This window comes from Lepidothrix coronata, unplaced genomic scaffold (assembly GCF_001604755.1).
Source record: "Lepidothrix coronata isolate B3197 unplaced genomic scaffold, Lepidothrix_coronata-1.0 Scaffold220, whole genome shotgun sequence".
Classification (NCBI taxonomy): Eukaryota; Metazoa; Chordata; class Aves; order Passeriformes; family Pipridae; genus Lepidothrix; species Lepidothrix coronata.
In genome coordinates, this window is record NW_016690400.1 from 1,009,770 (window position 1) to 1,033,178 (window position 23,409).

The following is a 23,409-nucleotide window of genomic DNA, read 5'->3' on the forward strand; positions in this document are numbered from 1 at the left end:
AGTCGTGACTGAAAAGTTATTGGAAGTAATTCACGTTTGTGCATCGTCTCAATGCATGTGAATAGTCAGCTCAAGGAAAGGAGTGCTCAAAATATATTTAATTATGAGCCTGATTCTCTCTCTATCACTCTGCACTGAGGCAAAAAGCATGTGGAAAAATACAAGGAAAGATCTTTCTCCTTGGGGTGCTTTTAATGGAATTAAGAGTTACTGATGTAGTACCGTAGTTTTCATTGCAGTCACAATTATTTTCATACTTAAAACCAATCTAAATAAAGATGAGAGTTACTAGCTGGGGAGATGGGGATGTTAGCACAGTGTCAAATGTTTGCTGAGGTGGCTGATTCACATGTAATAGGAGTTAGATTTTCATGTTGGTTTTAGCTTGTGGCCCATTAACTTCTCGAAGCAGAGGTTTTGGAAGAAGTTCCAATGGACATGGAAGAGAGAGATTGGGATGACTAGGTTGAACTGATGCCTGGAGGGATGGTAGTCTAGGAAACCATAAAACCACAGACTTTTTTGCTAAAGATAATTGCCAAACAAATTATCCAAAGCAGAAGCGTTCTGCGTCAAAAATACCGAGTTACTTTATGCAAGTTAAAACACATTGTCTCTCTGCTTCTAAGAAATATTGTGGCTTGGTTTGTACTTTAAAAAAAAGTGTCTGTGCTTTCTCATTAATATAAAATATTAGGCTTAAGATATATTTAGCTAGTTTTCTTCAGATGCCACAAATCAAATTTGGCAACAATGATCAGCCAAGAGTAGTTTTTAGGCAAGAAATTTTTTTAAAGCATGCTAGTTTTGTATCTTGGCTTGAAGTCCATGAATTTGAAAGCTTTCAGTCAGTGGCAGGTAAAATACTCAGCTCTCAATGCAGCTTGTCAGACTTTTAAGAAAGAGGTTCAATTGTGAACTTGAAGTATTGTTGTGAAGACAGAAGATTAGACCTTTTTATATGGTTTGGTACAGGGATGCTCTGCAGGGGCATTTGGTCCACAGCATAATCTTTACCTCGAAATAGTTTGAACTGAGATGCCTGGAATATGCTGCATTTGGCCATTTTTGTTTGGTGTCCAGGCAGCCTACACAGATTTCTTTGCGGTGTTCATTAACCTCTCCTGCAGAGTTAAGCAGAGTGCTTAACAAGCTAGACAGCTGAATCTAGACAGTTTGGATGTACTGTGGGATGAAGAAGAATGGAATGTGTAAGAGATAGATGTGCATGGACAAGTGTCTGACATTCCGATGCAATCAGGTGTTACCTGTGGCTTTTGCAAGTAAGGCATTCTGCCAACAGGAAGACACCTCATTGGAAAGCCACCTTCAGTCTGACAGGAGCAATTAGGTTGGCTGCAGCATCGTGGACATGAAGCATGATTCTTTCTAGTGCCAGCTTGCCTGCTCTTGGGTGATAACACAAGCTTTGCTCTAATCAGAGACACTTGAATGTGTCAGTGCTTTGTTTCCCTGCACTTGCATTTTTTAGCTTCAGTGCACTGTTGCATTTGAGCTAGCTCTAGGGGAGTTCCAGAATAGCATTGCATCCAATTTCCTCTCCTAGAACAGGATGGTTAGGGAGAACAACACATACATGTGACTTGTTTTCCAGGAGTCTTTTTGAATCTTAGAGTGCTCTGGAGTCATATCAGAACTAATAACCACTCTCATGGATCAAAAGCTTTATTCGTTAAGATTATTGTGAGTGCATCAAACGCTTTATTCGTTAAGATTATTGTGAGTGCATCTGTTACTAATGCTTTAGGTGAGGTTATGCATGTGCTTTTGAAGCCACTTTCCTGTTCTCCCTGCTTTGTTTTCTCTTCCCATGGCAGAGTAGTCTCAGAGTTACTGAGGTTTTCAGATTAAGATAAGATGAAAGATGCACTCCAGTTGCAAATGGTTATTCAGCTCAAGGAAGCAGGCTGGGACAAGTGCAGGCAAAACCTCTCCAGTGTATGTAGTGTGGACATCACTCTGACCCAGCAGCATCAGCATTAGCTCTTTTGTCCTACCAGTTCACTCCTGTTGATCAGGACAGTCTGTGTTGGGTTCTTTTATTATGTGGATTTTTTTTTTTTTTCATTTCCTGGCTTATTTAGACCTTACCTCTTGGTATCAGTGGTTTTGTACTGTGCCTAGCACAACAGTGCCCTAATTGGTTGTGGTTTTTTATTCCGATTCATCATAAGCAAATAAATACTGCATTTAGAAAGATAGCCTTCTGGTGTGAATTTGCAGGAAGATTATTTTTGTTCAGTTACTTATATATAGGACAGATAAACTGTGAATGTAAAAGCGTGATGCATGCCTATATGAAACAGGGAAGGCCATTCCAATTTATCAGTCATTGTGAAATGGAGGGTTCTGTACCATTGCTATGCCTTACCTTTCATCTCTGCTTCCTTTCCTCCTTGTCTTGAATGTAATTCTGAACTAACGGGATTCAAGAATGTGTTACTGCAAAGAAATCACCCTTGTTAGAAATACTAAGATCTGCACACACTAACTCTGCAGTTATGGATACCTTTTGATGGCTGTTCTTACCTAAGGGTAGGAAGTCCTGCGATTTTTTCACCAATTCCATCCTGTTTCTTTGCTTTAACCTGGCATTTACGATGTTTATACTGTGCATGTAGAAAGAAGATTTTTTTGTGGCTGTTTTTTAAAGGCTTTAAGCACAAGTTCGTTCCTGATGTTTCATGATAGTTTAGACATATGTCTTGACAATTGTTCTGAAGTAATTTCCATTCATTCAGGAAGCGAATAAAGCTATGTATCAAGGTGCTCTGAATTTTGCTGAATGAAAGTGTAGTTTCTTTATAAGTCTGCATAGGAAAAAATCCAGTTTTGCTTTTTATCAGGGAATGATACTTCACTGGTTTAAAAAGACATTCCAGAAGTTTTGCCAGCTTTTGTTGGCTGTACTTTCTCATAATTCTGGGTTCATAGAAAAGTAAAGCCGACCCTTTTAACAAAGACAGAGATATGACTAGTTTTATGAGAATCTGCCTTGTCTGAGAAGCCACCTTGTTTAAGCACTGGTGGCAGTTAGAGAATTTCTGAAGCGCTGGAGCTGCCCCTTGTAACTTTCCTCTGTTCCTGCAGCTTTTCCGAAGACAAATCCTTGCACAGCCATTTTTGTGTTAAAATATTCAGAGCATTTCTGTTTCATAGCAGGAAATAGCAAATTTAAACCAACCTTGGTACTCCAAACAGTAGAACATCTTTCGCATTAATAGTTCTGTGGTTAGAAATTATATATGACAGTTTTGTCTAATGAGAATGTAGCAGTTGTGTCATATTAGTAATGAAGCCATGGAGAGTGCAGCAAAATCTTCGAGGAAAGAAGCTGGAATTAAGACATACATTACTAAGACTGTAAATTTAGGTACTCAGTGCTTAGAAGAAAACACAGCTAGTATGTTGTGACATGGTAGCTTGTAACAACGAAGGCTATGCATTTTTGATTTGTTTCAGTTTTTCTTTTCTTTAAGAATGCTGTGTTACAATCTGGTGTTATGCCTTCTGTCTGACCTGTCGTGAATTACCATTTGTTTCAGTTCTAAGATAAGTTATAATGGCATAAAATCCCTGTGAACTAGGGCAGAAAAATAGTGGCTTGAGACATTTTATCATATACTCCCAGTAGCATCTGGATAGCTGGTAGTGTGCTCCCCCTTCCCCAGAGTATGTCTGTTTTACGCAGCACAGAAGTTGGACTGAACCTGAGAAGTATCTGGGATTTCCCAACAAGTTGCAGGTTTATTTGATTTTTATTTGGTAGTAGCAAAAGTTGTTTTCCATGTACTCTGAGAGGACATGTTCTAATGGTTACAGATCCTTTTTGTCTCTTCTCTGCAGTGTGGTTCCTTCAGTCTGTTTCCTAAATGGGAAACCATTTCACCCCATGTGGCTTTAATTTGCTGTTGCTTCTGGGACCTCTAACTTAACATGTTGTGGAGGTTGGAAAGCATATACTGAAAGTACTGCAAGATCATTTTGTGCTTTCAGTTCTTTCCCCTTCCAAACAAACGAGAAGAGGCTCGCTCAAAACTTCTAATAGTGAGTTTATGACTTGTGTGTGCATCATTTTCTGAGTGCTGAACCTGAGCCACTGGTCTCTGATTTACAGAAGTCTTGGCTTAAGGTAGTAGCAGCTCTGCTCAGAATATATGTGCAATTATATAAGAATATGTAATCAAATCCTACCTCTAGATCAGTTGCTCAAAAGAAGTGGATGCTCAGGTCTAAATTAATCTACACAAATTCTCCACTCTTAAAAAGAAAGAATGCTGCAATCACAGTTTCCTGGGATGTTCTTGAGAGAATTCTAGAAGGCACTCAGTTATGTTGTAAACATGTGAGAGCTGAAAAATTAGTTCGTTTCCACAGAGAAGTCTATTGTTTGTCTGCCGTCGCTAAGTGAGCAACCCTTCTGTGGCATGGTTGAAACAAAGACCCTGGGGAAATCCGTGATCATTTAATGAAGGATTTCTACCTAGATAGAATAAACGCAAGAAAATCTCGTGAAGATTGCAGTCTTGACTTTTGAGCACTTTTATGGCAATCCAAGTGTCATCTTTTTAACAAGTTAATATTTACTTAAGAGTTCTTCTCTTGGTTTCCTTAACAGCATTAACCTATGCTTTATTAAACATTTGCTTACTGAAAAAAGTGTAAGGCTTGTAGCAGTTCTGTCAGTAAGAAATTTTATTCCAATCTAATAAACCTGTTCTAGTAAAATTTTCCAGTGTAAAGAATTTACTTGTCTTGTGGTTTTAGTTACAGAGAAGGATTTGTGTCATTTGTATAATCTCTAATTTTTTTAATGCATTTCCAGTCCTCCTGTTCGACGTCAGAGAACAAGGAGAGATCGTTTGTCTAGACATAATTCTGTTAGCCAGGATGAAAACTATCACCATCTCTCCTATGGACAGCAGCAAGCAATAGAAGAGCCCCGAGCCTTTCGCCCACCGAATGTATCTCCTCGTATGTTGCACCCAGCTGCTCACCCACCACAGCAGAATGCAGTGATGGTTGACATTCATGATCAGGTAACATTTTTAGAGTACTAACAGAAGGCTGTTGGAGATGCGGGGTTTGGTTTTGTGTGTTTTTTTCCCCAAAATCTTCAAGATCCCTCACCTCCCCAAATTAGTTGCCGATGAAAGTCACAGAGCACTAAATTCTATTTGCCTTCTTACGGAGTGTTTTTTTCTTTTGTGTATGAAGCATTGCAGTAGGCAGTGGAAAACAAACAGAAAGAAGGTTCACGCATTCAGTAAAGATTGATATTTAACAATTTGTCAGTGTGTTTATTGGCCTATTTCTGTAGGTTTTTGTCTCAAACCTTTGAAATGCAGTTTTGTTTTGCTTTTGTAATTAATTTGTTGTGATAAAGATGTGATACGATACTTATTAATAATGTATTCCATTTCACATGAAATACCTTGCCTTAGCATAGGAGTCATTAAACAGTTAAAATATATCATTTAGAAGTAGAATTTGCAATGCCTGTAATTGGTTGCTCGCGTAACAGCGGAACTCACGATAGTATTGTTGCATAACTGAATTAGTCATCCAAACCTAATCAACTCCTCCTTAAATTTCATGAAAAAAATTATATATATGATTGGTCCAGGAAGTAAGTAATTCCTCTTTGCGACAGCACTTTGTATAGAATCCTGTAACTGAGGACCTGTAAAAGTGGTTTTGGGCCCCTCACTACAAGAAGGACATGAGATGATGGAGCATGTCCAAAGAAGAGCAACAGAGCTGGTGAAGGGTCTGGAGCACAGGTTATATGAGGAGCAGCTGAGGGAGCTGGGGGTGGTTAGCCTGGAGAAAATGAGGCCCTGGGAGGACCTTACCAATCTGTAAAACTACCTGAAAGGAGGTTGTAGCTAGGTGGGGGTTGATCTCCCAGGCAGCAAGTGACACGACCAGGCGAAATTGCAGCAGGTTGCACTGGGGTGGTTTAGATTGGATATTAGGAAAAATTTCTTCACTGAAAGGGTTGTCAAGCATTGGAACACGCTGCCTAGGGAAGTGGTGCAGTCACCATGCCTAGAGGTATGTAAAAGACACATAGATGTGGCACTTAGGAAGATGATTTAGGGATGGACTTGGCAGTGCTGGGTTAACAGTTGGACTTGATCTTAAGGGTCTTTTCTGGCCTAAATGATTCTGTGATTCTGTTGAGGTAACTTGTGCTGTTTTTTGTTAAATTAACAGGCTGCAGCACAAGTAAATTAGTTACTACATAGTCGTGAAGTGAGAAATAGACCTGGTTATCTGGATGTCCACTTCTCAAACTGCATGTGTGTGGAATGCAGCTGTCACATCCCTGCTTAAGAACTGGTTTGATTTCAGTGCAGCCCATACCACTGGTGTGTCATATTATGTGTGCAGGTTCTCAGCAGCAAAGTATTTGCTTTTGAGACCAAGTGCAAGGATGGAAGGCAGTGCCATTCTAGCCACCTAACAAACTTACATTCTGAGCAATTCTACTTCTGCAGCATCTCAAAGATTCAGTGATACTTTCCACTTGAGGAACATAAAAAGGATGAGACATCATTTTTTAGTATTATTTTTGTGAGCAATAAACATTTCATGATCACACCCAGCATTGCACTGTATGCCCAACTTTTGTAGCAGGGGCAGAACTGGGTAAAAGTCAGTGTCTCTCCTGAGACTGGTTTCTGTCATAAGTGATATACAGGTTGACATTTTAAGCTCAGTTCAGTGATCTGTGTTCTGATTTGGTCTGTGTGCCTGACTGTACACTACCAGTTTAATAGTTTAGCTCTCTTTACTCATTCTCACCTTCCTAATGAGCTGTTATTGTTTAAACCAGTAGGTTTCCTTTTAGCAGATCATGAAGGAAGAGAGAGCTTCGAAATAATTTCAGTTAATCTGTGCTTCCTAAGGCTTAAGCCTTTTCAATGTTATTAGACCATGAGAGATTTCTTGTTTAGTTAAAAAAAACCCACAAAACCAACAACAAAATAGAACAAGCAAAAAAAAAAAAACCAACACAGAAAACAACCCACATGGCTTGTAGGTGCAGAATACCTTTGGATCTTAGTTTGATGATTAAATCTTTGGGCATGTGACTAGCTAGAAAATTGGGTTACGTGGGTCTGTTTCCTAATATAAATTTGGATAGTTAGGGTTTGCTGCCTCATAGTCATGTTAACTTTTCCTTTTCAGCTGTCCAGTTAGGTGTTCTGTTACACTTAGCTTGGGAGTTCAGCTTAAATATTGGCCTGAGAGTGAATCAAGAAATTGGTCTCTTTAAAAGAAAGAAAATCTGCAAAATTGTTTTTTTAACACAAGTCTCAGAGTTAACATTGAATCACTCCCTTTAGAAATGAGAAAATTCTTGAGCTACTTGTAGATTAGCTTTTATGTGGGAGTTACTGCCTTATTTCATAACAATTAACCTGGGGGAGAGCAGAGAGACCTAATAGTCTGAGGTGCTTCTGAGTGACTAAGGTGCCTTTGAAGTTTTAACATTTTAAGCTGAGATTCCTCTCAGTTTTGCCCAGAAACTTGTGATCAGTAAATAACATTCCATTGATAAAAATATTTTAATGAACAGAAATTACAACCATGTGCCTCCTTTTACACTTCCATTGTGAATATATTTACTTTTCACATACGTTTGTAAAAGCTTGTTATCTTACTCCCTGTGCTGTACAACACTGTTGAGACTTTGTAGTAAGTTATTAAATTCTTTTTTTTTTTTTCCCCTTTTGCTGCAGATCCATCAGGGCACAGTTCCTGTTTCATACACAGTGACCACTGTGGCTCCACATGGGATACCACTTTGCACAGGCCAGCACATTCCAGCCTGCAGCGCTCAGCAGGTCCCAGGGTGCTCAGTGGTTTTCAGCGGCCAGCACCTTCCAGTTTGCAGTGTGCCTCCCCCAGTAAGTGGGTCTCTGTAACTACACCAGCTTCAATCTGTCGTAGAAATGGCACCTTGGAGCTTTAGTGTCTGTGTGGCTTTAATTCTGTTGGAAATAGCCTTTTTTTTGTTTTTCCTGTGCTAAATTGAAGTGGGATAGTAGTGTGGGCTTTAGACCTGATAAGCATATGGTAGTTACCTACTGTCTGTATAGAGTATGACTATTTATAGTAGTAGAGTCCTGATGGGTTTTAATTCAAACCTAAAGCTGGTTTATGAACTGACTTACATCAGCAGCTATTCTACCTACTTTCCTGTAGTAAGAAGAAAGCTTCTAAGGCTTTAGTCTGGCAGGTCACCTAGGAAAAAATCTTACTCAGTGGAGACCTTGTTCAGGGATGGTTATATGCAAAAAGGTCTGATATTCCAAGGTTAGTTTTCTTCTGAGAAGTAGTGAAATCCTGAAAGATCACTAGAAGTTGAAAAGGGCTCTTTTGTCTGAAAATACTCTCATTCTAGTAATAAAAATACTCATCAGTAAGGATGTCTTCTTGTGCCTTGCTGGGAGTAAAATTAAGTACCTTGACTGGCCAATTTACCAACTTTGAATTTGAAAGAATTTGAACTGTTTTCTCACAAATTTTTATGTGTCAGCTCAGAGTTACCACTTTCCAGATCATAGCATTCTGATGGAAATTTCACCATTAAATGTTAACAGGCACCAGAGCCTGTTTCCCCTCGTTTTTTCTGGTATAAATCTGTAATATCATACATAAATACTATATAGAGTGTCCAGCAAACGTTTATAATGTTGTTATAATGTTGTTATAATGTTGGTCTCTGCCAGCTGTGCATTTGCCAGCAGTGTGTAACTTAGCTTTTCCTGTTGTGCATTCTGTGACCTGAGGACATGAACGAGCCTATGTGACACTGAAACAAAACCCGTGGTGTGACCACCTGTTTCTTGATGGTGCTCATTGATGAGTGCATTTATCGTGTCCAGGTGCCATTTGTTTGGAGTGAATGTACAACAGTTAGTCAAGTGTGTTGAGCAAATGGATCCAGTACAAGTGACTATAAAAAAATTGAGTTTCTGTATCATCAGCAGGCAGACTTTATGCTTTCTTCTCTTAGGTCACAAAACTAAGGAATAGTTTAAGTTAGGAGGGTCTGTGGAGGTCAGCTGCTGGTCACCTGCTAAAAGCAGTATTTGTTCCCAAGTATGGAGATTTCATAACCCCTCTAAGCTTCCACTCCAGTGTCTGACTGTCCTCATGGTGAAGAATTTCTTCTGTATATCTGATTGAATTTTCTTTCTGAATTTTCTTTGTTGCATCTTGGTCCCATTGATCCTTGTCCTTTCCTTTTGCGCCTTGAGGAGAACTCAGGTACTTTCTGTCCACTCTTATGAAGCACTTGCAGACAGTATTAAGGGTTTTGCTTAGTTTTTGCTTTTTAAAGCAGAACAAGTCCAGTTCTACCACCTTTTCTTTTATGCAGTGTGCTCCAAGCTCCTGGTCATCATGTTGTTACTGTTTTTTTTGTCACTGAGGCACCCAAAACTGGACACAGGACTTGAGATTAGTGTCTCAAGTTCTGAATGGAGGAGCAGAATCACTTCACTCGTTTCACTAGTTGCATTCTTACCAATGCAACCCAGCATACCGTAGGCCTTTTTGACTGCAGGAGAACACTGTGGGTATTGTCTACTCCTAACTGATGTGACCACCAGAACTCCACTTTTTTTTCTGCAAATCTGACTGCAATCAGTTAGTCTCAAAGAGTTCTTGCTCCATGGAGTTATTCTTACCCAGTGCCAGACTTCCCATTTGCCTTTGCACTTCACATAGTTCCTGTCAGCCAGTTTCTCCAGCCTATAACTCTACATCTGAAAGGTAGCCCGTGCCCTCCAGAATGTGAGCTTGCTCACCAGCTTCATCTGTGAACTTCCTTTCGCTATTTTCACAATATTTGTCTCTCACACTGCATATGTAGCTATAAAATAAAAAATTGTCAGCTAGTAAATACCTTTATCAATTTTAGAAGTTCTTCAAAGGGACAGGATGGCATCCAGAAGGATCTGGACAAGCTCGAGAAGTGGGCCCATGGGAATCCTATGTTGCTTAACAAGACCAGGTTCGGGGTGCTGCACTTTAGACAACCCCCAATGTCAGCACAGGCTGGGAATGAACAGATTGAGAGCAGCCCAGGGAAAAGGACTTGGGGTGCTGGTGGATGAGAGGCTGGACATGACCCAACAATGGGCACTTGCAACCCAGAAAGCCAGTTGTATCCTGGGCTGCATCCAAAGCAGCGTGGCCAGCAGGGAAAGGGAGGGGATTCTGTCCCTCTACTCTGGTGAGATCCCACCTAGAACACTGCATCCAGCTCTGGGGTCCTCAGCACAGGAAGGACATGGACCTGTTGGAGTGTGTCCAGAAAAGGGCCAGTAAGTTGATCACAAGGGCTGGAGCACCTCTCCTGTGAGGAAAAGCTGAGAGGATTGGGATTGTTCAGCCTAGAAAAGAGAAGGCTTCAAACTGAAAGAGAGTAGCTTTAGATGAGATATTAGGAAGAAATTCTTAACTATGAGGGTGGTGAGGCACTGGCACAGGTTGCCCAGAGAAGTCACGGGTGCCTCATCCCTGGAAATGTTCAAGACAAGGTTGGACAGGGCTCTGAGCAACTTGGTGTAGTAAAAGTTGTCCCTGCTTGTGGCAGGGAAGTTGGAATGAGATGAGCTTTAATATCCTGTCCGACTCAGGCCTTTCTATGATATGTTCAAACAGCAGAAGTTTTTCAAAAGCCTTAATGAATAAACAGGTAATTTTTATTTCTTCCTACTTCAGAGTTAGTATGGCCTCATTTGCTCTAACTTTAAAAAGTGACATGGACATAGCATAGATCATTCCAAACATATACAGGAGCTATGGTAATCTTTACCATACAGAATTTTGGGATTAAACCTATTCTGATGTTTCCCAAAGAACCTCCTGTTTTAAACAACAGTCTGTGATGTTCTACATGCAAATTTATCTCCAGCTATTTCAGAAGACAGTTTTTAATTCAGTAAAATACAGTAAAAATTTATTATAACAATGGAAACAGTTGTCTGTCGTATTCCTATTTTAGAAAAATGAGGTAGTAACTGAAGGTAAAGAATAGTCAGCACTTAAAGAAAAATAGTAGTCAGATCAAATTAATCTGCTACTATTTCAGTACATGTGAAGATTTATGTTTGGTCATGATCACAGTAAATTGAGGTGATAGTTCCACCTCCACTACTGTTAATCAGATTTTAAACTAGTTCCTTTTACCATTTTATGCCCTTATAGTCAATTGGCACAGTATATGCTATGTGACATGACTAATAAGGAAAAAAAAGTGAGAGATCAGAACTGGATCAACTTTCTTTGTAAGATTTGATAACAAATATCTTCATTAATTGCTCTTTTAATTGCCAGAAATGTAACAGAAATGCCTGACATTCGGATGATAGATCAAAAGAGAGAAAAAAGAGAATGCAGGTTTCTTGCTTCTTCATATCTGAAGGTGGAAGTAGAAGTGAACACTTTCACAAAGAACATTCCTCTTGCCCTTCAGTGCCTTCACCACTGTAGTGTTCAAACTTCTGTGCCCAAAGCTGCTTTGGGGCACAAATTCCTTTTTGTCAATTTTGACAATTCCTTTTTGTCAGGAATTTAAAGGAGGAGAGGAAAAGGGCTCTTTCGCACAGCAGTTGTCACTGAGGGAGCTGCCTTTACAGCATAGGACTCACCTCGAAGTGCAGAACTGAGCAGACCGTAAGATTTATTCATAATATATGAGGCAACAGAGGTTTTTAGGCACAGTTTGGCAGCTGAGAGTCCCTCTGCTGCATCTAGAGCTTAAAATGGTTGCAATGCCATTGCTTTGGCATGTTGTTTTGATGGTAATATTTGGCAAAAATAAAATGAACTAGGATAAATGTGTCTGCTCGTCACTTAGGAGGCTGTCTAATCCTGGAGTATGGAAAATCCTAGCTCCCAGTGACCTTACGAGCACCTAGCAGATGTCAACTATGGTGCTTCTAGAGCCTGTTCTGTGCTAATCACTGTTCCTTGTGTATTTGAATGAGTTATTATTTATGTATATTTTGAAGGCTTTTCCAAGGAGGTAAAAAAACTGTTTACTGATATCTTTCCATAATAAATGCATAGAATGTAGAATGTCGTTTAGGGAATGTTTGTGCTAGAGACAAAAATGTATTGTTTTCACTTTATTTCAGATGCTTCAGGCGTGCTCAGTCCAGCACCTACCTGTACCATATGCAGCATTTCCACCCCTCATTTCTAGTGACCCATTCCTTTTGCATCCTCCTCATATATCTACACACCACCCTCCTCACTTGCCTCCTCCAGGACAGTTCGTTCCTTTCCAAGCACAGCAGTCACGGTCGGTAAGTAATGCCTCTTACCCCACTCTCTGTAGAACTGGTGGGGTGCATAGTACTGATTGATACCTCACTGAGGAACAGAAGGATTTTGTATTAAGCCTGTAACTGCTTGGTATAAAGATGAAAAAGTACTTTTGAAGGTCAGTGTTGCACTTCAGATTTCATCGTTGTCTGTGCTGTTTCTCCATAGGCTTTTACTTCTGTCAGAAAGATGGGTGTTTGTTTCACCATCTGGTATTTCTTTCCCAGGAAGCAGAATAGAATCCAGTGGAGGTTGTGTAGCACAGTACATGTCTCAGAGAAGAGCTTAGCAGAGAAAGGAGAAAGCACAGAATGTTACTTTCATTACATGCTTCTTTTGTATTACGTCTTGTTCAATTTTTAAAATTACTGGTGCTTTTCCTAGAACGTTTTTTTCACACTTACAAGTTACTGATGCCATCTCCTTAAGCAGATGTGGCTTAGTGATAGGGACAATGCAAACATGGGGAAATGTGATCCTGTTTTGGACTTAGGGGGGAAATTAGGATTACCTTTCTGGTTTATGACTCTTACTGTATGGTTACCTGAGTACTGTGTCCCTTTGTTTGCCCCTCTGACTAGAAGATGCCGGTATTTCAGAAATGCAGAAATAGGAAATAGTTTCAATGTTACAAACAATGCTGAGACTTCTTCATGCCATGTCTCAGGTGTGGACAGGGTTGTAATCACTTTGTTACAATGGTGGGAGAAGAGCTACCATCATCATAACAAAGTGGTAGCTGTCTTTGTAAGACCTTCAGAAAATGTATGGACTTGGGTTTTAGCTTGAGTTGCTTACTTAAGTTATTGACTAGGCTTGCCTGTTAACTTTCAGCTCTGGTGAAAAAAGCTTGCATCGCAGTGGTTTAAGAATACCTTGTGTTTAAAGTTTGCTCTGCATAACAGGAAAACAGAATATTCCTTTTGCTCCACAAGGTGGCTTTCTTAGCTGAATTTCTTGAAATGGTAGATCTCAGTGTCATTCAGAGAGGTGTATTTATGAAACTGATGGTTCCTGGTTGTTTCTTGGGTGCTTTTGAACCTGACTGATGTACTAGACTTGACTAGTTACAATCTGGAATCTCATGCTTCTGAAGCCTCTGGACTGCTTGTCTTGGTAAGACTGCTTGCATGATCCCCCCCTAGGAAAGCATCTGCTTGGTTACTGGATATCATTAGCTGTTTAATCAACTGGAGCTGCCATTTTTCCACTTTTAAGTTTTTCTGGCACAATTTCAGTTCTCGTCTATGGTTGTTTATTTTTTTCTCTTGCATAGTTGTACAGTGAGAGCAGCCTGGCAAGAGGGAGAGCAAATATTTGTCCTGAAAAATGCAAGACACAGGAAATTACAGCCACTCCTGTATTTGCTAGATCGCATAAATTCCTGGTCTATAAGCATGGCTAGCTGGAAAAGGTGAATTTATATCAAATGTGTAGTGTTGTCATTGCTTTTTGGGTAGTGTTAATGACCTAGGAATTGTTCACAGGGTTATTAAAAAACTGATCACAGCAGCACAGAATATACGTAGCTGGACTGCAGTTCTTTATTGGGGAAAAATTACATCTCTATTATTGCAACAAAGGCCATCTCTGGTTTTTTTTTTTAGCCACTTCAAAGAATAGAAAATGACGTAGAATTGCTTGGAGAACACCTTCCTGTAGGAGGTTTTACCTACCCTCCCTCAGCCCATCCACCAACGTTGCCTCCCTCAGCTCCTCTTCAATTCTTAACGCACGATCCATTACACCAGGAGGTGTCATTTGGTGTAGTAAGTATTCTTTTCTATGCTACATTCTCATTCATACTGCAATAGCATTCTGGATCTTTATTCTGTAGTACGTTTTGTTCAAAAATGGCACTTTATGCGGACGTGTTCCATTATTGGTGTAGCTGCATACTGTGGTATTTTCTTAAGTTTGTGTTTATCAAGTTAAGGGTAATTTGACAACCACCAGCAAATTATTTTCGATAACATTATCTGCAGAGTGTAGCAGCATTTACTTAGAAAACATTCCATGTTGTCACACAGTCCAGGACTTCTACAGCAGAAACTGATTAGTACAGTTTATAAAAGCTGTTGTGACCTTCAGCTAATCCTTCATCATAAGTCATATGTTGAGTTTCCACAAATCAGGAAGGCCAGAATGCTTTAAAAACAGTTCTTCTCTGCAAGCAGTTGTACAGAGAGCTTCCATAATTTAGACCACGCTATGTTTTAAAGGTAGCTATGTCACAAAGCTTGCTTTGAGCCAGCTTCCTGGGCACCTACAGGCAGTTCATCTGCAGCAGCACAAAAAACTATTAAACCTGATGCAGGATAAAGTCCGTGTTGAATTTTTGTTGAATTGTGTGCTTCTGTGGTGTTTCCTGTGGTGCTACCTCCAGGATCTTTGTGTTGTACTTCAGCCTGCAATTACGTTAGTCTTGCCCGTGTGATACTCAAAGAAATAACTAGAAGTCAGGTAAAGGTGCTGAAATTTTTTAATGTTTGACTTGTGCGTCAAGTTGACAGAGGTTTTAGAGGCTTAGAGGTTTATAGTTATTTAAAATTTAAATGAGAATGACATTTCAGGCCCTGCAACTGCAGAATATACAGATAGCTTGTCTTAGTCTCCTTGATCACAGAATCTAGTCAAATGCTTGCTGTGATCTTTATAAAGGTTCAAATAAGTTTCCAGCATTTAAAAAACTCTTCAGTTTTTTAATTAATCTGAAGGTGTACAGATTTTCAATTAAGTTTTCAGTCACCATGAGTTGCTCTGGAGACGAAGACACTTAAAAGCTTCTGTAAACTGCTTGTATTTTATTCAGTATTCTTGTTGGATTAATTAGTCTAATCACAAACATTTTGGTTGGAGTGAGGCTTTCTTGATTTCCAAGTTCAGTTGTTAAAGTAGATAAGGAACGTAAAATTTTTTGCAGATTGTAGCATTTGTCCTCTCTGATGCTTCAGTACTGAGGAGTAGAATAAATATATATTACAAGTAATCATGTGGTCTTTTATACAGCAATCCTAAATCTTTATAAAGCTTTATTTATATTAACATTATAATGGTATGGCTGCATTTCTGATTCTCTTTCATTCAGTGAACACGATAGATTCTGATTACATTTTTGGATTGCAGAATTGACAAAGCAGAAAAACTCATGTTGGATATGTCTAGTCTGAAACTTCCAAGCAAAAATACCCTGGCTCTTTTGCATTGTGTTTGTATGCATATGTTAATTTTATCTTTGACCATGGCTACCTACTAAAAAAGTTTCCATTGTAAAATAAGAGGATTTTAGGTTAGTCGTTGTTGGTGGTGGCCTTTTGTGCTTTCAGATTTCAAACATGAAAGAAGAAAAACATCTTACTAAAGACTTTGAGTGTTCTTTGTTTCAAAAAAAAAGTTTCAAGGCCTTGAAATGTGAATTCAATAGGAGTACATGATTTTCAGTTGTAGAAAATACTAAAAAATTTTAACAAAACAAGGATGACAAAAAAAGCCCTGATTTATCCCTGGAAAGAAACCATTGAAGCTTTAGGCTTTGAATGTCTCTTCAGATGTGGTTCAGCTGCAGAAACTGTACTGATTAAACTTTCCATGTACACTTGAAAGGCTGCAACACTGTAACGTAAATGTAAATATATACTACTACTTAAAAGATGGGCTTTCTAAAAAAATAAAATAAAATAAAATTCGCTATTTGAAGACTTTTCTAAGGGCTTCTTTACTCAACCATTTTTGCACAGGCCTGCATAATAGCACCTGGGCTTTTATATTTACAAGATAGTCAGCACTTCATGTCCTGTTTCCCAAACTATCCTGCATATAGACTAAAAACACCAGAACTTCCAAGGATTTCTGTTGTATATTACCACTTTTTCACATGGAATGGTATGACTGTACATTATAGATAGGAATAATTTCAAATTGAGACCAAGGTTCTTTTGGATTTGAGCAGAGACTGGATTTTTTAAATAATACTTTATTAAAAGTGAATTTCAGTACTGAGAGAGGAGATTTTAAGAAAAGAAAGTGTTGAATCACAGGCTCACATACTGGATGAGGTTGGAAGGGAGGTCATCTGGTCCAACCCCCCTGCTCAAGCAGGATTGAGCTGACTGCTCAGGACTATGTCCAGCCTGCTTTTGAGTATCTCCAAGAAAGGAGACTCCACCACCTCCCTGGGCAACCCGTGCCAGTTCCCAGTCACCCTCGTGATAAAGAAGTGTTTCCTGATGTTCAGACGGAGCCTCCTGTGTTTCAGTCTGTGCCCAGTGTCTCTGGTCCTGCCACTGGGCACCACTGAAAAGAGCCTGGCTCCGTCTTCTTTGCACCCTCCCTTCAGGTATTTGTATACATTGATAAGATCCCCCTGAGCTTTGTCTTCTTCAGGCTGAACAATCCCAACTCTCTCAGCCTTTTCTCACGCGTGAGATGCTTCAGTCCCCTCCTAGTGACCCTTTGTTGGACTCTCTCCAGTATGTCCCTGTCTGTCTTGTGGTGGGGAGCCCAGAACTGGACACAAGTTCCAGTTCCACAAGTTCCAGTTGAAGCTTATTTTCTTCTTTCTTGCAGCCTTACCCACCTTTTATGCCTCGAAGACTCACAGGGCGCAGCAGATACCGATCACAGCAGCCAATACCACCACACCCTTACCATCCCAGCCTATTACCTTATGTGCTGTAAGTGTAAAGTACATTTGCTTCCATATAGGCTGTTAAGTCATGTGACTTTCAACAGGCATCTTGGCACTTTTTATGGTTGGTCTCTCTGCCAGAGACCAGGCACAGTTCATCTGTCTCAGAGGAAAACTTTCATTTCTGTGTAAATTTTTCAGCCTGTTTTGAATAGCATACACCCTTGAGCAAGGAAAAATATAAGTGAACAATTTTTGTCCAATGTAGTTTTTTAGGTATTTTGAGGCACTGTTTCTGAACTCTTCCTAAAATCTTGACCAAATTCTAAATCTTGGATATGTGATGCTCTTACAGAGACGTGGTGACACTGTAGGATCAAGTCATAGGAGTCTTCACTTAGAGAATAAATTAATTTGGTTTGGTTCTTAATTATGAAACAGAAGAGTGAGAGCTTTCTGTGATGTGTTCAGACTTTATAGGCTGAACTGCTACTCTGTTACAGCTGTTAAATTTCTGTTCTGCCTCTTTAGCTGTTTTGTAAAAGATGTGGGACAGTTAACGTTCAGAAATTAGCTATAGTGTGTTATGGCAGACTTTCTGTGAGGCAGTTTGGGTCTATGACATGAAATTTATTAGTCTTCTATGTTCTGTTTTGGAAGTAAGTATGAAATGTTTGGAAAATGAAAATTAAGTTTCTGGTGGCAAAGTTGACATTGACAAGGAAATAATCAAATATTGACATCAGATCTGTAGTTTCTCTGTGCACAATGTCAGATGTGGCATGAAAATGGCACCAGAAATCTGTTCCAGCAAAGTTGTTCAAGTTTGCATCTTCCAGTCTGAGAGTAATGTCATAGCTTCTTGCCTGTCTGTAGAAGACACAATGTGGCACAGGAATTCCTGATGACTTCAGTGGGGTTTTAGTATATTTTAGTGCTTTGAATTTTTGATTTCTGTGTGTGCCTTAAGTTTTGACCCATAGTATATCTTGGGGGGTAAAAACATTTATTGAATATACAACTAGAAAAACATCTCATACCTATCTGAAGGGATTCTGCATTAACCAACATCACAGTATGTGAATTTGTGCTTGACTTCAGTATGGAAGTTGGTCCAGTAGCAGATCCTGTCTATCTTCATTGTGTGTTTTAGGCTTACAAAAGTTGCAAGACTTTTGTGTTGGAGAGCTAAGTGAACTTAGGGTTCTTTTTCTTTGATAGCATTTTATCCACTTAAAGAAATAACACATATTTAGAACAAAAATGTCAATTTCTTTTTAGTTTTAACTCTCCACAGTCTGTGATAATTAAGAGATTAATTTTTGTAATAAAGCTGAGCTTGGTTGAAAGTACCAAGTGAGACATGCATGCAACTGAAAAGTCAGCACTCCCAGTAACAAAAAGTGGCAGAATTAGCTTTTTCCTGTGACTCTTTCACTTCAAATGTCTGCTCTTGACTTCAAACATAACATTTTTACCAGTTTTGGTAACATGTTGATTTAAGAGACATCAATAAGGTAGCTTTACCTCTGCCAGATATTTCTGTGCTTTCCTTCAGCAAGATGCTGAACCTTATCCTTGTTTGCTCTCGTGGTAGATCAATGCTCCCAGTGCCACCTGCAGTTGGACCAGCTTTCAGCTTTGAGTTGGATGTGGAAGATGGAGAGGTAGAAAACTATGAGGTTGGTGTGTGAACTACAACTGCTTTTAATGACATTAGCTCAAGCAATAGATAAAATTTTATTATCTTTTGCTTTTAATCCTGGTTTTGCCTTTCAAATAAATGTACTGACTGTGAAGATGGAATCAAAAACCATACTTTCAGATTTTTTTTGTAATACTGGATATTAGAAGTGCTTAGCTTTCTTTCTTGTCTATTATGGTTTCCCAAAATCCACCTTTCCAGGCTAGTAATCATTAAATTGTTCAGCTTTTATGCTCTACATGCTACTATTCTCCTTTCAAATTTTGATTTTAAATACCTAACAGAAGTGAAGCACTTTCAAAAGAACAGGGTAAGTCACTGGGTTTGTGTGTGTAACTTTCAGAATAGTGTTAATCCAGAATAGTTTTAATCTCATAGGATTGATTAATCTAAGTGTAATGTTTATAAAACTGCCTTACTCCCTGTTCTTCTTGGCCCTCAGGAGAGTGTGGTAGTTCAGATCTAGAGATGTAGAACCCTCTTAAATATCCTTGATAATTATGGGGCAGTTCCAACTGTTGTGTCTTTGCTGATTGATTCCATTTGATTTCTCTTCAGTCAGTTATCAACCCAACCCTGACTTTTGCATCTCTCTGCCTGTGTTCCCCTTAAGATCTCTGTGTAGATGGACATTTTTATTTTAACAGTGAGCACTTCTGTAATAACTTCTGTGTTGGTTCAGAAGAAGCAACATCTGCTGAGAATTTGAGCCCTAGGTTCAACAGTATAAAAACTCTCTGTGATCAGTACCATTTGCAGCTTTCACAGGACCTTTTAACTTTTCTGTGCTTTGGTTTTCTGTCACATTTATTGTGATGTTTTACCTAGATCTCTTGTGAAGAAGTGTGAGTTACATATATGACAGACTGCCAATTATGTAAATGAGAGGATTTTACCTGCAATGCTTGGTTTATAGAAAATTAAAAATTTGGCAGAAAAAAAAGCACTTAAAATTTGGTGGTATGTATTTGTTGTCCAGATTGAGGATAAAATCTCCGTATTTTAATTCAGCTAGCCCAAGACATGGAGTGGAAATCAGAAACTGTGTCCCATTAAATTGCTGATTTCTCTCACAAGAGGAGACTCACATATTCTTAGGGAGGAAATTAGTTGACAATTTCTGGTTACCAGCGCTGTTAATTTCATAGCAGGGTGAGGGGATCCCTCAGAAGCAAATTATTTACTGAGCTGTGCATGCAGCCATAGGACTAATTGGAAGTTGGGTTCTGGACGTTCTGAAATCCCAAAGATAATACTTTACATAATTACAAAAATGGTTAAGTTTTGAAAGACTTTCCGTGGAGCTTGTATCGTATCAGAAAACTAAGGTTCTAAACATTTCTTGATAGAAGGGTGTTTTGTGCTACTAGCTGGGGTAGTGAGGTGTGATGATAGCCCCAAATCTAGTGAAACCAGAGCCAGTGAATTTTTAAATGTCCAGTTTCCATGTTTTGCAGGCACTGCTGAATTTGGCAGAACGTCTGGGAGAAGCCAAACCACGGGGATTGACAAAAGCAGACATTGAACAGCTTCCATCCTACAGATTCAATCCAAACAATCACCAATCAGAGCAGACACTGTAAGTATATTGGTCTCTTTCAAAGGTCCATAATTTAAGTGGCTTGATTTTTATTTCTTTAACTTGCAGCCTCAGCTAGGTCAGAAGGGCTTTTAACAGCAGTCATGTCAGTAAGCTTTTTAAATTTTCTTTTTTTCTTGGTGTGCTTTCCAATACTGTTTATTCTTGCTTTAAAACTTCTTATCTAGTCTTGCATAATTTAGCTATGTTTCATTTAGTTCCTCAGCATTTAAAAAAATTAAATGGAACTGAGGTGTTCTAGGTTCAGCAACTAAACATTAAAGTGACATTGTCAGCTTGGACATTGTTAGCTTCTGTTAAAATAGCTTCAAGTGTTGGAAGTTTGAAGTTCTCTTGGTAGAGCTTGGTCAGTGGTTTAGGAGTGCATCTTCTTATTTTTAAAACCCCTTAACTTACTGGGTTTGTAGGATCTGCACAATCAAGTGGAAAGGGCAGTATCAATATGAAGGTAGTTTAAGTGACTTAGTATCAAATACTATCTAATGTTTGAACTTCAGCATAAGGATTTTTCTCTGATCCGTGACCTTTGGTGTGACTTAAAAGCATCAGTAGGGAGAGATCTTTGGAGATTATTATTTCTGCTATTTTAGATTTTGGTAAAATGTCTGTTCTGTTGTATTGGTTGCATCTGTGAGCTCCCATGAGCTGGAGCACTTGCTTTGTGATTTGAAAGCACAGTAAAAAAAAGAAACCCCACCCACAAAACCCCACAGAGTCAATTCTCAGTTTGTTGTTAGATACAGATCACTGTAGCTACTGAAGAAGTAAAATAGCTACCGTGTCACAGTCATACCTGTAAGGTTTTGCATGGAATTATGTGTTTGTTGTTCTTAAGTAGCAGATACACTTGAACTTTGTTGTCTTTTTTCAGATGCGTGGTGTGCATGTGTGATTTTGAGTCAAGGCAGCTACTTAGAGTCTTACCCTGTAACCATGAGTTCCATGCCAAGTGTGTTGATAAATGGCTGAAGGTAAGAAAAAATAATCCTATCTTATATGAAATTCATTAGTTAGTTTTGGGGGAGAGAGTGGAGGTATTTTGCTGTTCCACTTACATTTCATCTTGTTTTATGTTTCTGATACGTAGGCTAAAAATGCCAGTAGAGTGGAAGCACTGCCTAAATAGGGTATTTTTCTAGTAATGGTTGAAGGTTGCTTCTGTATAATCTTTGGCACAAGGGAAAATGAATACGAACAGAATTATTTTCATTGACAGATCTTACTATGTTTTCCATTTCTTTAGAACAATGACAGTGAATTTGAGTAATATGTGATATTGAAGACTTGGAAAAAACGTAAATAATACAGAAAGTGTGATGTAGAGTTTCATGATGATGGTGGCTTTAACTGTTCTACGTAGCTTGCCTAGCAAGAATGAGTACCAATACCTTTCCTTCCACATTTTGCTATTAATATTAGTTTCTGAGGCAAATAACATGTGTTAATGCGTGTATGTATATGTGTATGCGTATGTACAGAAATTTAATATATGCAAATAGAAATTATAGTTTTACAATATTACATACCCATCCAAGAGAATTTGAGCAAAAAAGAAAGGCTCTAGAATCGGGAGAGCCCAGTAAGAGCACAGATTAAATAGCAGCAATGCAGAAGATGTGAAGAACAAGAAATACAAATAAGTAGATGATGACAGACATTTCTACAGGGCTGCATTTAGCCAGATCTACTGTCAAAGAGGAATTGATTCCCATCTTCCCTCAGCTTTTTTCAGTATTTTATTCTATTCAGCTTTGATCTGTGTGTAGTTTGTTGCATGGAACATTGGGAACTGCAATGATCCTATGTTGATATGGTCCCTAGAGAATTACAGATGATGTCAGTTGTTTTGGAAGAAAAAATTAAATGCCTTTATGACATCATAAAACTGGGAAAATACATATCTTAGGCATACACTAAAATATTCAGAGAAAGAAAAAATCAAGTTAATATTGACAGCATTCTTTTGGCTAACAAGATACCAAGAATAATGAGAGGGGCTTTAAAAAGTAGGATATGAAATTGCCCTTGAGCTACCCTTGGTAGGCTAGGTCTAAGGCTCCTACTAAATCCAGGGTCAGTAAATATTTCTACAACAGTGGTCATAACTTTCATTAGAACAGGTGTCCTTCAGTATCTGAATCCACATACATGCTCAAGAATCAGCAAGAGGAATCTAAAGTAGCGTTCTTCAGTGTCCCCCTACTCTTCTTGAGCAGTGTTCTACTACGTGTGTCAGTATTCTCACTGCATGAAACTTCATAAGTCAGTTGTGGTGTGGACATTAAGTATCCAGGGATAGCATTCACTCCATTTTATGAAAAAAAAACTAAGATCATTTGACACAGCCTTTGAGATAGTGGACACTATAGGTCTATACAGGTTAAGTTGATTATGTAAACTTTTTTAAAACCAACTCTTTCCAGGCTATTAATGCAAGAAAACATACCTCTGATTCATAGAATCCCTGATCTGCAGATTTCTGGAAGTTAGAGGAACATGTCAGAGAAGTATCATGCACGCTTGTCTTGTTCTTAGTGCTCTTTTGTACCTGACATTGGACTCAGGAATCAGACAAGTATGTTGAGTTATGCTTTTTTGGGACTCTGCGTGGTACTTTTAAAGTTAGAGTTAGTCCTTTCAAGTGGTAATGAACTGGGAATAGAATTTGGAACTATAAAGTGAAAAAAGTGGATTTAATTTAGTCTGTTTTCATAATCATAGATGTACTATAGTAGTGGTGAAATAGCTTTACTGATGTTCCTGTCCTGTTTTAGAAACTGCATTTTCTAACAGATCATCCCATGGTATTTTCTAAAGGTTGTCTTTAGAATGAGGTGTAAGGTATGCAATCAAACCCTTTAAAGGGCTGCAGTTAAACCTACTGAAACTGCTTGCATTGACATCATGTGTTCCAGAGCTGAGTGCACAATAAGCGAGACAAGGTTAAACCATCACCAAGTAGGGTTGCTAAGACAGTACTTTTACACTATTTGGGTTCAGTTACAGCAGTAGAAAGATGGTATATATAAGATTATTTTACTCTGCAAGCTGTAACAAATTACCTGTAACAGCAGTCTATTTTAGTTACAGCCTCTGTCTAAC

At 38.8% G+C, this 23,409-nt stretch overlaps 1 protein-coding gene across 3 annotated transcripts in view; it reads left to right on the forward strand.

The window, feature by feature from the left end:
- RNF38 (ring finger protein 38) overlaps positions 1-23,409 on the forward strand; it is a 57,785-nt gene that overhangs the window by 28,379 nt on the left and 5,997 nt on the right. For all 3 annotated transcript variants that reach the window (XM_017833785.1, XM_017833786.1, XM_017833787.1), the window contains exons 3-10: positions 4,847-5,060; positions 7,773-7,940; positions 12,186-12,356; positions 13,983-14,144; positions 16,942-17,048; positions 18,600-18,684; positions 20,165-20,286; positions 21,179-21,278. In XM_017833785.1, the coding sequence (XP_017689274.1) occupies positions 4,847-5,060; positions 7,773-7,940; positions 12,186-12,356; positions 13,983-14,144; positions 16,942-17,048; positions 18,600-18,684; positions 20,165-20,286; positions 21,179-21,278 (1,129 nt within the window). The remainder of the gene's footprint in view (positions 1-4,846; positions 5,061-7,772; positions 7,941-12,185; positions 12,357-13,982; positions 14,145-16,941; positions 17,049-18,599; positions 18,685-20,164; positions 20,287-21,178; positions 21,279-23,409) is intronic.